Genomic DNA, 15,008 nt, shown 5'->3' with positions numbered 1-15,008 from the left:
TGTTCAGTGTTTGTTCTGAGTTAAAGGGCTTTCAGCAGTGAGTTGAACTTTATTAGTTAGACTTTCCCAATAGAGACTTGGATCTCTTGTGCCATCAGAATGGCCCTAATTCTCCTTCCCGTTCTTAGTTGTGACATCCAGTGTGGTCTGCTGCTGGTGTACCCCACCTGCCTGAAGGTTAGACTTTTCCAATTGGGTATGCTCTTTTGCATACCTTGGTAATAAGTGGTTATTCGGGTTACTGTTCATCAGCTCAAAGCAGTCTGGCCATTCTCCTCTGAATCAGATCAGAGGCTCTGATCTGTGGCATCAATAAGGCTTTTTTACTCAGGGGTTTGCCACAGACTGCATATTTGTAAGTGCCAAAATAGCGGCACCAATAACAATGCCACACTTAAAATCACTTAAATAACCACGTTTCCTCATTCTGATACACAGTTTGAACTTCATTTAAGGCAAACCGCAGTTTTAGGTTAACTATGTCTAAATGCAGCACTGTGACACGATGGAACTGACGCCTGAGTTCAATTCCACCACCTGGCTGGGGTTTTTTTTCTGTGTGGAGTTATGTCTGTTCTCCCCGCGTTTGCATGGATTCCCTCCGGCTACTCCGGCTTCCTCCCACAATCCAAAGACATGCAGTTGGTGAATCTAAATTGCTCATAGATGTGAATGTGAATGTGAATGCGAATCGTCTCCCTCTCTCTGTGTTAGCCCTGCGCCAGGCTAGTGACCTGTGGTAGCCTCGATAGGCTCCAGCCCCCCTACGACCCTGACAAGGATAAGCAGAAGAGGATGGGTAGAAGTCTAAATGCTTAAATGTATTGGGTTGGGAATTCATATAGCTAATACTACTAGCTAAATTAATAACCTCAAACATAATCCTGGGTTTCTGCAGTTTCTGAATGGTCAACATTTACATTTATTTACAGCATCATCGTCACAACTTAATAAAAATCATTATGCATGTAGAAAACCAGTTAAAATACAAATTTTCCACTGTCAGTGTGACATGGTGTCGTGCTCTCTCTGTGTCCTTGCTACAAATGGTAACAGGTACAGGTGAACACTGGTGTTCATCTGTTTCACTGACTGGACACCAGCCTACATACAACACGTAATACTTTTAAACACACCACTGAGTTTCTCAAAACTTCTTTCCTATTGTGCTGCAATATTTATTTATTTGTCAGTCTTTTTGGGGGGCTTGCCTTCCTAACCTCTGTAAAACGTCCCTGTGTTTGAATGCTGCCTGTCTTTATAGCTTCACCAATGAAGACAGCTAATCGTCCAGGCAACTCAACTTTTCAAGTCTGGATTCAACTTTTTTATTCGTTGAACATCAGGAACAAGCGCACTATTAACGCTATTAACACTATTAACACTTCTCAGGACTAATTACAGACTTCACACACACACACACACACACACACACACACACACACACACACACACACATGGAAAGCAGACATGGAGTTAAGCTGACTTGCTGTTGCTCCTGGCTGTTGCAGTAAAATTCTCAGATGTAACTGAGAAAGCAGTTCTGCCACCCAGCCTGTCCCCTCTGCTTGCTCATGTGGAACATATGGATATATGTGTGCCAGTTAGCAAGACAAGTCAAGCGGGACCAATGCGATAAAGCTCATTAGGAACAAGGGACAGAGCAATGTATGTGTGGGCTGTTTTATTCCGTTCTAATGAAAGACCTCCTTCTTCTTCACTCTCAAACTAGAAGCCAAAAATGGCTACAAAACTATCCTCCAAATATCCAAGTCATGTTTGATATTTTTACTCTGGTTTGAATTACTTGAGAGCTTTTTTTTTTCAGGTTTAAATAACTTAACAATAAGAATGTTTGGTTTTTGCTTTTTTCCATAAGAATTTGTTGAAATAGGCTAACAAACATGGGCATGGCTCCAGTTGTACAGTCATCCAAGAATACATGAATTTCTTTATCTGTCAAAAAGAAAAAAAAACAGGTCCAGCTCTGAGGAAGGTTCAGAGCGGAGGTGTCTGTATTATCTGCTTCTTCTTTTTTTCTCTGTTAGATAACATAATATTTTCTCTACTGCTTTGCTAAGGAGTGTGGAGTCAGTCTTGCTTCATACATTTGAATAATTGCACTAAGTTACTCAATGTACTTCCTCCAGATACCATATGAGGGTTGTCATGTGTCAGGGTGCATCTATGTCCTTGAGCCAATGTGTGAGTGAAGGTGGACAAGTATTAGTGGTGCACAGAGATGTAAAAGAACCAAATGTGTGTTTGCATGAACAAGATGGGGGACTGGGGGGGCGGGGCGTGGACTACCTGCCTAGCGGCCATGTTTAACGGTCTGCTCCTGCTGTTTATGATAGGTTCTAGTCATTCACACTGGGGGAGTGTGTGCACATTAATGCCTTCAGACGGCTCTCATATGAGTGTGTGCGTAGATCAGCTCCTCTCCTCTGACAATAATGAGCCCTCTGGGTGAAAACAGGGTGGAGACAGTGGGAGAGGAGGGTCATAAAGTGCACCATATTAATGTCTACAACCTCACCCCCACCCACCCTTCCGATCCAATACAATTTCCAAGTGTCCACCAACAATCTCCTCTTAAAGAGCTTTTTTATAGCACACTTCTATTTCCATATCAGCAATTAACAGCTCCAAAGCCAAAATGACTGCTACAATTAAACAGCCACCATAACAAAGTACGCATAGCATCCAATTCCCCCTTAGCTCCCCTGCTCCTCTCTGACTCACATAATCACGATGCCCTATTTTTCATCCAAGTGTACGCTCCCTCATCTTTGTCTATTATTATGTCCTGTGTTTGTTCCTTCCACCCTGGGGATTTATAGCCCAGGGTGTTGTTTATAATGATCTTTGGGACATCTGACCCATCCCGTTCTGAAGCTTTCATAACAAGCTTTATGCCCATTATATAATAACAGGCATAAAGGCGAAAAAAGTCCAACTATTTTTTTTCATATAGATATGATACGTGGCTTAATGTGACAGCTCAAACAATATTATATATTAATTTCTGTACTTATTAGGCTAAACATTTGCTGTAAACAAAGATGTTGTTAAAAAGATACATAACATTTAGAATAGTAACATTGTTCTTAAGATTATTTATTGTTTGATACAAGTATCGCACCTACTTCCTGGTTACACAAGCTGTGTAGTCGATAGATGTACTAATGGAAAAAAATATACATATATAAAGTGTCCAGTCAACATGAACTTACCTTAGCTTACATTAACTACAGTGAAATGTACCAGGCATTACCACCTACTTGTGAACTTTAAACAAATTTTTTTTATTCAGTTTCTTGTTCACCAGATGAAATTTCCCACAATCACTGTTCTAGAAGAACTCATCAGAAATGGACATTTCACTGAAAGAGCGGATCCCTCCATTTGTCATAATGAACATTAAAACATCCAATCATCCTCAGTCTCACTTAAATCACACAATTAAGTCTTTCCACTATGTAAAACATTCAGCATGTCTTTATTTGATGGGGTTTTTTTGGCCAAAAATAAATAAATAAATAAATAAAGGTATTCAGGATTTTTCCACCAGACTTATTCAGGCTAATATGTACAAACAGCCTTTGTGTGAGGAATTGTTTGTGTGTGAAAACATTTCAAACATCCAGATGACTGCAGAAATATATTTTTTCCTTCCTGTCTAGGCTGATTTGAGGGAACTGCCCTCATGCAAAGGCCATTATGTCTGTCATCCAATTCATGTGATTGTATTTAATTGTAAATGTGGGCTAATAAATGTGTTTCTACTTATGGACAATGACTTTTGTATCTTTTCTTTTACCAAAGAGAATTATCCGAGGACTTTACTCCTCCTAGTGGTGGTGAGGATGAATAAGACGTACACCCTGACTTTTTTTTTTTGTGAACTGCACTTGCGCTCATCTATCACCATGAGTTTTTATGCGCCCATCAACACAGTGTAGATAGGGAATCAGCAATTAATGACTACACAATTAGAGAGAAGGCTTTAAAGAGCAATATATTTCAATTTAGGAACCATAAACTTAGTGAGTTGGTAACTAATTGTAACTGCCTCAGGAGAAATGGGAGCCCTTTGGACTGAGGTCAGGAAGACTCGAAATCAGTTTCAAACAGATTTCAAATGGCTTCTTCAGTCACTCACACATTCTGGCAAGCTGCAGCATATCTCACATGATATACGCTGAGAGGAACTTCTCAAGTTTTAATTAAAAGGCGGGCAAAGTGGCCCGCAGTTGAGTTGTTTTGAAATTCATGACAGTGAGGGTGTAGACAATGCTGTCCCCGTGAGACTTGATATCTTTGGACAAAATGACTCTCTCGCTCCATTTGTCGACATTTTCATCTCTCTTTCTGTGGGTTTCTCTCCCCATGTCCCAGCATCTGGATACCTTTGGGATGGAGAGGGGAGACAAGGTCTTTCCCATCCCACTGTTCCCCCAGGGGGCATGAGTTGGTTTGTGAGCTTCTAGATCACATGATAGAGACACATCTAATCCTGTTAGAGGTTAATATCTTCCCGTGGCACAGAAGAGACAGCAGGAGGGAGAAATGATGGGAAGATAAAAGATGAAATTTCTGATGAGAACGTGAATACATAAAACGTGCTATCTGCTTCTCCTTGCTGTCCCACATATTGGTTTGTGGTTAGGGTATACGTAAGTGTGTGTTTGTTCCCGTGTCTGTGTACCCTCATGGGATCTTTCCGGCTGCTGCCTGCATGTCTAACAGACTCCTCTCAAGGTGTTTTCCCCTCGCTGTCTTTCTGTATCTGCTCCATCTCTGCTCCCTGAGTGAGAAAGTTTACCCTGTAGGCCCCATCTGAGCTCCAGGCCCCCCAAGGCCTCTGCATTCCCAAAGCTCCTACATACCAGAGCCCCTCAGGCTCCCTGCTTTACTACAGGGAATACCCCCAAGAACCCCTAGACCCCCTCAGACTGTGAAGCAGCAGCTCTGCACCAGAGAGCTAGCCTGAAGGGAGGGGGAGAAAGCTGTCTGGGAATAAAACTAACAGCATGCTTCACTTAACATGTGAACATTACCTGACAGCGCCTCCTGTTGGCACAGCATTGTTTTTGCATGCGGGCCTCCTTGTAACCCTTCTGAGTTGTCTCTCTGGAGGGTTGACCTTGTTAACAATCCCTTGGGGCTCCTAAGAGCCTGTGTGTGCTACATGTGCACTGACCTTTCCAGTTCCTGGAGGTTAAATAACGTCTTTTGGCCCAAAGAAACGCAGCGGGAAATGTATGCTGATGTTGGAAGTACCTGGGACTTCACCGAATGACATAGTGAAAAATAAGACCACTCCTTTTTAAACCAACTACAAAAAACAGCTTGTTGTTCCATACAACTAAATCATGAAAAAGATGCACCTTTTTCTTTTGCTTTCCTTGTGACAGTGAATTTAAATAACTTTTACTTTTGATAGAAACCTTTTCGGGACATTGCATGTGGTTGTGGAGGCTGTGAAGCTAGCAGGCCTGCTGTCCTACAGATGTCTTGGGCTGTGCCTTACCAGGTGTACGTCACCTGAGATTACCCATGCCGACACCCCTTAAAGGCAAACTGCCAGCAGTACAGCTGAGGGGGCATCTGGTGGCGTGTGCGCGAGCGAGTGTGTGTACGCCTATGTGTGTGTTCATGCATTCAGACTGGGGGTAACATTTGGCAGGATGGGACTGAGTGCATACATTTATTGTGTTGTTTGGGTAATACACATGCCCGCAAAGAAATGCAGAAGATCAGTGTATAGGGCACAGATCTGAGTGAGTGTGATAGTCGTTGGTAGTAAAGACTGAGGACATTTAAAGCATCAGAACCTCTTGCTCCGGAAAGCCTTGCCAATATCCAGTAAAGAGTGAACTGAAGTGAGTAAAATGTTCAGCTCTGTCTTTCACTCTGTCCGTCTGATCTTCCAGCAATTCACAACACCCCCGCTGAGTAAGAACAAAGACGAGCCCTTCTTAATCAAAGTGCACTGGATTAAGAAGCAGAAAAAAACATCACAGAGATACTACCTCCCTGCCATTATGGGAATTGGAAAACAACCTGAATCTGCACTTCAAATGAGCCGTCTGTGACCCTGAAGTAGGAGAAAGGCATTTTAATCTTTGTTAATTCGTCAAGTGTAAAAGGGCTGCCGTGAAAAGAGCAGGTACACACTGTACCCTGTTTGGGCTTCTGTTGGATAAATGTCTTCTTTAAACGTACACTGTGCTTTCCATATGCGAGCACACTGATAACAGTTAAAACATACTATGAGCCATGCAACAACACTTTCTGCCCACACTGAGTCATATTTTATTAACACACCCTCTGAAGCTGAATCATCCCATCGCCTTTCCTCTAGATTTGCAGATAAGCTGAAAAACACACATTCTATTGAAACCATGTATATTTCATGGACCGAAATATAGTCTGTACTGATACTCAACATGCAAGAATAAATTGGACATCTTCAGGCTGAGGTGGTAAAATATAAACAGTATATGAATTCAGTCACAGTCGAGAACTCTGAGTACAAGTTCCATTTGCAAGACGAGAAAGGATGACACTGCCATCATGTGGATAAAAGGTGTAAAGTGTTGTTCTAAACTGCAGGCTATTATGTACAGCAAGAACTCAAGCATGTGCATGTGTGCATTTTGGGGCCCAGCCTGCGTATAAGGGGGCAGTCAGTGGAGAGCAGCCTGCTGACACTGAGGTATGTGTCTTTTCTAATGAGATTTATTGGGCTCCAGATATTCCTATTTATGAAGATGTGTGCTTGAGATTTAGGAGGGTGAGATCTGCAACCTGTCAGAGTCACAGAGGGGTGCTGTTTTACTGTCTGTCACCCACCTCACACCCCCACCTCGTCTCATAGGTGGCCTCTTAACCTGACAACACCCACACCTCCTTTGTCTCTCGCCAACACAAGCGTGCACTGATGTGACTCAAGATTTTATAAATGCACAAGAATATAAAAGGCACCATATATTGTGAGCAAATGCACCACATGAAGTATATACAAAGCAATCTGGGCAGTCAATGTACACTTTAGGAAGATAAAGATGTCGACATTCCCACAACCGAAGATTCTCTGTGTTCAACTTAACAGACAAACACTGAGGAGTTGTTCTAATTGCTCTAAATCCAGTTTACAATGTCCAACATATTGAAGAGGTGAGACCATTTTAAAAACAAAAGAAGAAGCCAGTGCATGTGTTGTAAAATATTCAAAATAGTATGTCAACATTTTCCTCATCTCATGAAGTTAAAAACAAAAATCTTGGCTCAGCGTTACTGTGGCATTATACCCTCTCAAAATGGCACTTTTATTGCTAGTAGTGGTTGAAGTGCATCTTGACGACCTTGGGGATCATCTGTGAGTCTTGACGTTGACGCAGGCGTCAGCTGCGCTCGCCACTTCGGTAAGTCTGGCAAAGCACCATAACCGCTGACCAGGATCCAGGCATCTTTTTCTACTAGCTGGCACAACATACTGTCACATTCCTCTTTGTCCTCCTCCTCCTCCTCTTGCTGCTCAGATGGCAGGCTGCAGCTTGGTCAGGTTCCTCTGGTGCATGCTGTGGTGGCGCACCAGCTCGTCAGAGCGGGCAAACTTCTTCTGACAGTTGGACCAGCGGCATGTAAAGGGCTTCTCACCTGACAAGGAGGGGACACGCAAAAAAAAAAAGGGGAAAAACAGGAGAAAGCATTGCTTTAGAGTGAATTCAGTGAAGGCACTTATTGTGTGTAAATCAATTCGAATGGAGAAGTAGAAAATAAAGGTATACGCACTTGTTTTACCTGTATGAGTCCGAGTGTGTGTCTTAAGATGATCTGACCGTGAAAACTTTCTCTGACACGTCTCACACTGAAAGGGCTTCACTCCTACGCAGAGATGACGGTTGTTGTTGCACCGTCAGAAACATGAATGAGTGTGGAAACGGTAAGAAGAGGGTCAGAAGTTAAGTGTAAGATTAAGTGGTTAAAAATTGCTATTAAGAAAATGTGATCAAATTTACTCTAGATTCATTCTAGATATGGGAATTCTAGCATTCATGGATTATAATTGATCACTCTGGTTATGCAGCATTCAGTATGATCAATTAAATAAATACAAAATCACAATACATAGAAAAATTATTTGTTTCTCGTAGTGAATTAATTTCTAAATATTTATTTTGTTGTGTTCCTGGATTGAATGATATAGTTTCATGCATTACGGGGTCTTGAAGCAATAATGATGGCCGCTATATTTTTAGAAAGCAGTAAGAAGGTTTAAGAAAAAAGAGTTAAAAGGCGAATTAAGGCAGCAGCCAGGATTTTATAAATAATGAAACACTAATTACAATGACTCATTTCTCGCTTCAAAAAATATTCATTATTCATTCAAAACTGCCTCCTCCACACTACCAGGAAATTCAAAATCCTTTAAGTAATTACTTTTTAAATGTATTGTCCAAAAAGGAAACCTGATGTACCTATCTATAGTGGAATGAGGGATTAGATATACTAGCTTAACACCACTCTACCTGTGTGTCTGCGCTGGTGTCTCTTTAACTGGTCCGAGCGAGAGAATCTGCGTCCACAGTCTGTGAAATCACACTGGTATGGTTTCTCTCCTGCAATACAAACCAGCCGTCATCATCGAAGCCTAAAGTCGTCACATTTCAAAGTGGGCAGGACAAATGAGTACAAATGTTCTAAACAGCCTCCACCTGTGTGTTTGCGGCCATGCATCTGCAGATGGGACAGTTTGAAGTATCTCTTGCTGCAGCCGGGATAAGCGCACACAAACGGTCTCTTCTCACTGGCCTCTGAAGTCTTCGCAGCAGGGGAAGTGATACCAGATACCCGTCTGACATCCTTTAAGAAGAAAGGAGAAGGATTTACACTGAGGAAGTTCACTTTCTGTCTTTGTTCATATGTGTGACCAAACCTGACTAACCTGAAGTCCTCTGAAGACACCGTGGGTGTGTATGTGGTACTGGGTGCTGACAAGCATGGGTGGAGGTGGGGCTATGGGGTCACTGTCATAGCTGGTTGGATGGCCGCTGGTAGGCAGGAACAAAGTTACAAGTTAATTATAACAGTGGAGTATTTAGGACATAAATGCCATGTTTCCTGAGTGATTTCCAACTTGAACAAAAGCCTTTCTCCTCTTCTCTTCCAAACAACCCTTAAACATGCCTGCCTCTAACAATATATCCAGGGCCCTGAAGATATATTTTCTCACTCAGCTTGTAAATTTAGGTGACGGGATCCTACATAAACTTCATCTGAGACTTTTTTTTAATTTTTTGAGCAAGGAAAGCTTCGTCTCACATTCTTTAGCACAAATGGCCCCTTCTTTCTGTTTCCTTCTTTTTTCTTCCTTTTTAAAAGTTTGAATGACTTTATAGTAGCCTAAACCAGAAAACCTTCAAATACTCAACTCAGCATTTAGAACATGCATTAGAAGTGAAAGACTGCACATAAACAAAGCACCAGTGAAGACTAAAAGCTGCACAATATGGTGTTGAAAATAAAAAGCGACAAAGTCTCACCTCTTCATAGATGATGCCAAGGAGTTCATTTGGTTCCATGTTACACACTCCAGCTGAGATGCCATTTGGTACAGGTTATCACTGAGTAAAACATACAGCATACGGCATTAACAGGGTTAACACTGCACTTACAGCAGAGTTAGGAAAGCGGGGAAAGTAATTTATAGGCTATGTTCAGGTTTTTTTTAAATTTATTATTTGGTTACTTTTTGGAAATAACCTTGAAATTAATAATCACAGACAAGATTTACTCTTAATTCCTCCTGACAGTTTTCTTCCCTTGTACATAAAATGAAGATGTTTCATTCAGGGGAAGTCCAAATGGTTCACTTATTAACACATGCTGTCCACCCACCACACTCCTCACTGGCCTCATTAAAAGACACAGGCACTGAGCCATTCTTTACCTTGGCAGATCACACTACTTCACACAGACACACACAAACACAGCACACAAACTCGCACACTTGAAGATGGGATTGTGCACTCATTGTGGGGGTGAGAGCCTCTGTGCCTAGTACACCCTGGACCCGTGGATGACATCACTCTGTCCTCGGTATCATTAATGGCGGGAAAGACTTTCAGGGGAATTCTGGACCACATTCCTTCAGAAGTCCTTGAGGGAAGGATTGCGATGGCTCACTAATCAGTTCTGAACTAAGTAAAACTGTGCAAAGACTCACTGATATCTGACATATGTACACCATGTGTATGAGCGCGTGCACTCGTGTGCGTGTTTGTTTGAGGGTTTCCAGTTCATGCAATAGCTCTAACAACAGTGCAGTCTTCCCCGTTCTTATCAGCTGCCGTCCTAGTATTTGAGTTGTACATGTTCCTTTTCTTCAACAACATCGCGGGGCGGCATTTGAAGAATTTCATCCTAATTTACCCTTTGAGATGTTTTCCATCCAAAGGAAAACAAGTGAGAAACACATCTACAGATTCAAATAAGCAGATTTTCAGTGGCAGCTTCTCTGCAACTCTCACTTTCACTTAACATTTCTCCTTTTTACTTTTCTCCTCATTTTTCCTGAGGGTGGACTGAGACACATCAGCAGTAGATCACTTAAGTGTTTGTTTTGGCCTGCTGAGCACCAGTGGGCAGCACTTAACCTCAGAACAAATTAGGATTCACAACCCAGACGCTGTAGAGGCAAACACGGGGCTTAATGTGGGATCAGGGAGAGTTCACACTTCTAAAAATTACCAGCAAGTGAGCAAGCTGCATATGGTGTCAGTGGAAAGAATCTGACATGAACTGATGACTGAGGACCAGAAAAAAGGGGAAATAAAGCAAAAACAAACTCATACAGGGATAAATTATTGTACCTGTTGTAATTTCGCAGCAGCAGCGCTTGGCTGCTCGGACAAGAGTCTGAAGGATTATGGCAGCTGAACATAGGATTAGGCGCTGGAAATTGCTGGTCAACTAAATCAAATGAAAAAAATACAAAGGCTGGTTTAAAATATGGATGCAGTGTTTACAACAATTTCATTTTCAGATTTTAAAATAATATGCTTTTTTTAAATGAAAAGCTGGGAGTCTAGAAAAGATCATGAAACTGTGAAATACATAGAAAAAAACAGAAAACACTGAACACATTGTTAATTTTAGTGGTTTTTGGTTAAAACTATATATTACATACAATACATCACTGTTCCACTTGCGATATAAATGCTTCTAAACCATTGATATTATATTGAATCATTTTTCCAGACACACTAAATTTATTTGTAAAACAAATATGAGTTCATTTCAAAGACACATGAACGGCAAGAGAGAAAAAAAAACAGAATGGAGAACAGGTCGTTGAGAACCACTGGTCCTTTTCAGGTTCACATAGTATATTGGTCCCTAGACAGTTTTTGACATTCCAACAGAGTCGCATAAAGCCATTTCCTCAAGTTATAATTTCCAGAATCATTAACCTTTTGTATGCTTGAAGAGCAAGAGGGAGAGTGTGTTTATGTATGTCTGCGTATATGAATATATGTGCAGACAGAGATGGGGAGAGATGAAGGGAAATGGATAATAGCGGTTCTGTTGTGATATGAAAAATGATGGGTTACTTATATAACCTTGCTGTGACACGACAGCCTTCCAGTCTGCAGATCAAATGAAAAGGCGCCGGGGCGTAAAGAGTTACCTATGCTGTTTGGCGGTGACAGTGTCTCCTCATGTTTGAATGACAGGCTGGAGAGCTGAGGAGTGTGGTGAGACGGCGTGTGACCGTAACTGGGATTGCTGTCTAAACCGACTGCTCCGTAACCTGAGAGAAAAAACAAAAACAACAAAAAAGAGAGGTGATGGAAATAAAATGAGCCTATTTGCCTGCTCGAGTCATTAGATCATCATCTCAAACATCACTGCAACATTCTGAAGCTTGCAAAGTCTTCAGTATCTGGTCAGTTATCTATATCCCCTTGATAGTAGCTCTTAGTCCCTGGCAGGCTTACCGCAGGGAGACATTCATCGCACTACTAAATCCTCTTTCCTTGTAACATATTCTTTTTCCCCCCATCTATCTTTGGCTTTGTGGTTGCATTATTTATGGCAGGTGGAAAAAGAAATTTGGCAGACACACCACAGATGGACTGATGTGAGCTACTGTAGCATATGCTTTGTAAAAAAAAAAAAAAATAGAAGGGGAGAGAAAATTTTAAAGAGTATCATTTTAGTTATTTGACGGGGAAAGAAACATGTAACGAAAACTATTTTGATGTATTCTGCTGTAGCACACAAGAATTGTACAATCACAAGGAAAGTGAATGTGATGTCTATTTTACAAACGCAGTATGGACAGTTTGTGATACCCAGCGTCAGGCCCAAAAGGGATGTCAGTAAATTTCTAAGAAAAATGACTCACAAACTCCCTGATTCATGCCACTTGCAGAAAACCACTCTGTTTTATCACTTCATCAAAAACTACTTTGCGCTGGGCAAAGAAGTCTCACATGCACACTTCCTCTGAAAGCAGCAGGCAAACATGTAGGTTAAATGTACCCCAGCAGATAGCAAATGCAAGAATTGTTTATGACAGTGGCAGATGTGTCTTATCTCCTGTACAGAAACATTGAAACAAAATTTATGTAGTTTCATTTTTAATTATGATTCCAGATAAGAACCAAACTAATCTTCTGTTTTGTATAAAAAGTTGCTCAAACAGCAGCTGAAGTCAAAGGACTCAATTTTTATTTTTTATACTTACACTTTTTATGTATACATGCAATACTGTGTTAATTAAACCCAAAACTGAGAGGTAATAATAATGATGATGCCAAAGGATTTGTTGTGATTTGAAATGACCTAGTAAAGAACATGACATGCTGCTCAGACACAACATTACTGACAACACTCTTAAACATCAAGAGCACATTTAATGGCAGTATAGAATGATGCTGTCTCTAAAAAAACATTTTATTGACTGATGGTATCACAGAAGGGATTAGCAGTAAGAATGCTTACCCTGATTCCTAGGTGTAGGAGGGCTGTCCACACAGCTGGGCAGGTAGGTTCCATTGGGAAACATTCTTGGCTGGTTTGAAGGTGGTTCTCCAAAGGCCCCGGTCCGACAGGGGCCCGAGCCTGTAAATTGGCCAGTGAAATGCACTGTGAAGGCCCCAAGTCCACAGTGAGGGTCCTCTATCGGATCAGCGGTGCCCCAGCCAGGCTCCTGCTTGATGAGGGAATGGTGGGAGGGCAGGGAGCTGTATGGAGAGCCAGGGTGGAGGTCCAGCATCTGGGTCCACGGGCCCCCGCCAACAGACATCCCACAGCCGCCACCAGCTCCTGGTAAGGATGGCACAGGAGGCGCAGGTTGTAAAAGGGTCAGATCGCGAACATCTGAGCCCAGTGACATGGTTCCACACGGTTCGGTCAACATTAGCGAAGGAGATTCAAGAAAATCCAGTCCAAAAAAGTAGTGATCGTATTCCAAAAGAAGGTACAACTAAGAAATCACAGTAACATTAATGAACTCTTAAGCGCATAACAAAAACAATATCTGAAGAAACAAGAAGCATGGAGGAAATACTTCTGCAGAAACAGACATCAGTGGTCACAATGCGCTAGAGGAGCCATGTTTCCAATCTTTTGTGAGAAAGTGAATAATGAAAATAACTGACTGTTGAACAAAATCTGGATGCCAAATTTCAGGCTCCCTGGGTACCTGCCGTGGATTTGAAGTGGGAGCCTGTGAGATAAACAGTTCCTTGTCCCTCTGTCTCTATAATGTCTGGCTTTCCTTATTCTCTTGAAGGCTCAAATACTGAATAACTCAGTGAAGAAGGGGAGGAGCAAGAGAGGATGAGAAGAGGATGACTCCCTTGCTTTTCCCCAGCCAGCTGAGACTGCAAATCTTTTTATTGTTTTTACAGACTGCATTTCTGAGTAGATTCTAACTAATGTCACATTTAGATTAGAGGGTGTTGTTCTTCCTTCTTTGTTCAAGTTTAAGCGTTTCTCATCGATTGCACGTACATGTGCATGAAAGAGGGAGTCAGTGTTACATGTCCAGTGTTCAGGATGCAGAACAAACTAGAAACCTGAGCAACTACAATTTGAAAATAAAAAATGTTTTCAAACATGTGTTCAAAAACAGCAAAATGAAAATGTTAGTCAGTGCACTAGTGACCTGAGCTGTTCTTACAAATGCTTATCGTTCTGGACTCCTATGACTCTGACTCATTTGTTTTCAGAAATATACACTTTCAAAATGTATACTTACTGGATGAAGCAACAGTTTAGCGAGCAGCAAGACAGCTGCTTGCAAAAACACTGCACTAGACTGAATAAAAATTACAGGTGAAACAGTAATTGCTCAAAATGTAAAAATGGTAAAAACAAAAATGCATAAAATGTGGCCGGAATGTTTCCATTTTGGATATGGTACTGTTTTTTACTAAAAGCAGCTCACATAAACTCCAGGGCCTTGGACCAAAGCCACATCACACTGAGGGATAATTATTTATTAGAAGAGAGGGTGTGTGTGTGTGTGTGTGTGTGTGTGTGTGTGTGTGTGTGTGTGTGTGTGTGTGTGTGTGTGTGTGTGTGTGTGTGTGTGTGTGTGTGTGTGTGAGCATGTTAAAGATTGGGTTTTGACCTTAACTCTAGCTTAACTCAGAGGAACTGCACAGGAATGCAGTAGCTTCAATATGCCTATATAAACCAAAACAGCTGCTTTGGATCTTTTAACATTACAGTATTTGTGCGATCAGCACTCGGGTTCCTCCTTCTTTTCTTTAAAAGCTTAAAAGAATCACAATATGTGCTATAAGCAGTGCAGTGAAACAATCAATCATAGCTGGCCCGAGATAAGACCATGGTAATCATCAAGCTAAAAAAAAAGTGCTTGTATCATTTTTAGCATTTGTTTAAAATGTATAAAAAATGTGATTTGGTATTGGATTAATGAGGTTCATGTTAGAAATCTTGAAACATGGATTATGTGCAAA

At 41.4% G+C, this 15,008-nt stretch overlaps 1 protein-coding gene across 4 annotated transcripts; it reads right to left on the bottom strand.

Moving 5' to 3' along the window:
• Nucleotides 1-6,182: 6,182 nt before the first annotated feature.
• On the bottom strand, nt 6,183-13,798 carry wt1b (WT1 transcription factor b). 4 transcript variants are annotated; one of them, XM_080885165.1, is made up of 10 exons: nt 13,680-13,798; nt 13,021-13,344; nt 11,702-11,824; nt 10,884-10,983; nt 9,555-9,635; nt 8,957-9,062; nt 8,727-8,874; nt 8,541-8,630; nt 7,804-7,896; nt 6,183-7,668 (listed from the first exon to the last, which is right to left on the bottom strand). In XM_080885165.1, exons 2-10 carry the CDS (start codon nt 13,322-13,324, stop codon nt 7,547-7,549), a joined length of 1,167 nt encoding a protein of 388 aa, XP_080741291.1. In that variant the 5' UTR covers nt 13,325-13,344; nt 13,680-13,798; the 3' UTR covers nt 6,183-7,546. The 4 variants fall into 4 exon arrangements, with proteins under 4 accessions (XP_080741291.1, XP_080741292.1, XP_080741290.1 ...); XM_080885166.1 differs by having other exon boundaries at nt 13,724-13,798; XM_080885164.1 differs by having other exon boundaries at nt 7,813-7,896; nt 13,021-13,798.
• Nucleotides 13,799-15,008: the final 1,210 nt, after the last annotated feature.

Source organism: Rhamphochromis sp. 'chilingali', assembly GCF_963969265.1.
Source record: "Rhamphochromis sp. 'chilingali' genome assembly, chromosome: 6".
Taxonomy (NCBI): Eukaryota; Metazoa; Chordata; class Actinopteri; order Cichliformes; family Cichlidae; genus Rhamphochromis; species Rhamphochromis sp. 'chilingali'.
This window is presented reverse-complemented; position numbering and strand designations above follow the sequence as displayed.

Excerpts from the sequence above, each read along its gene's own strand:
- wt1b (XM_080885163.1), bottom strand. The coding sequence starts at position 13,438 with ATGTTGACCGAACCGTGTGGAACCATGTCACTGGGCTCAGATGTTCGC. Across the intron at positions 9,636-10,883 it reads CTGCTGCGAAATTACAACAG|TGATAACCTGTACCAAATGG; the intron begins GTACAATAATTT and ends TGTTTTACTCAG. Across the intron at positions 9,063-9,554 it reads TTGGCATCATCTATGAAGAG|CGGCCATCCAACCAGCTATG; the intron begins GTGAGACTTTGT and ends CCTGCCTACCAG.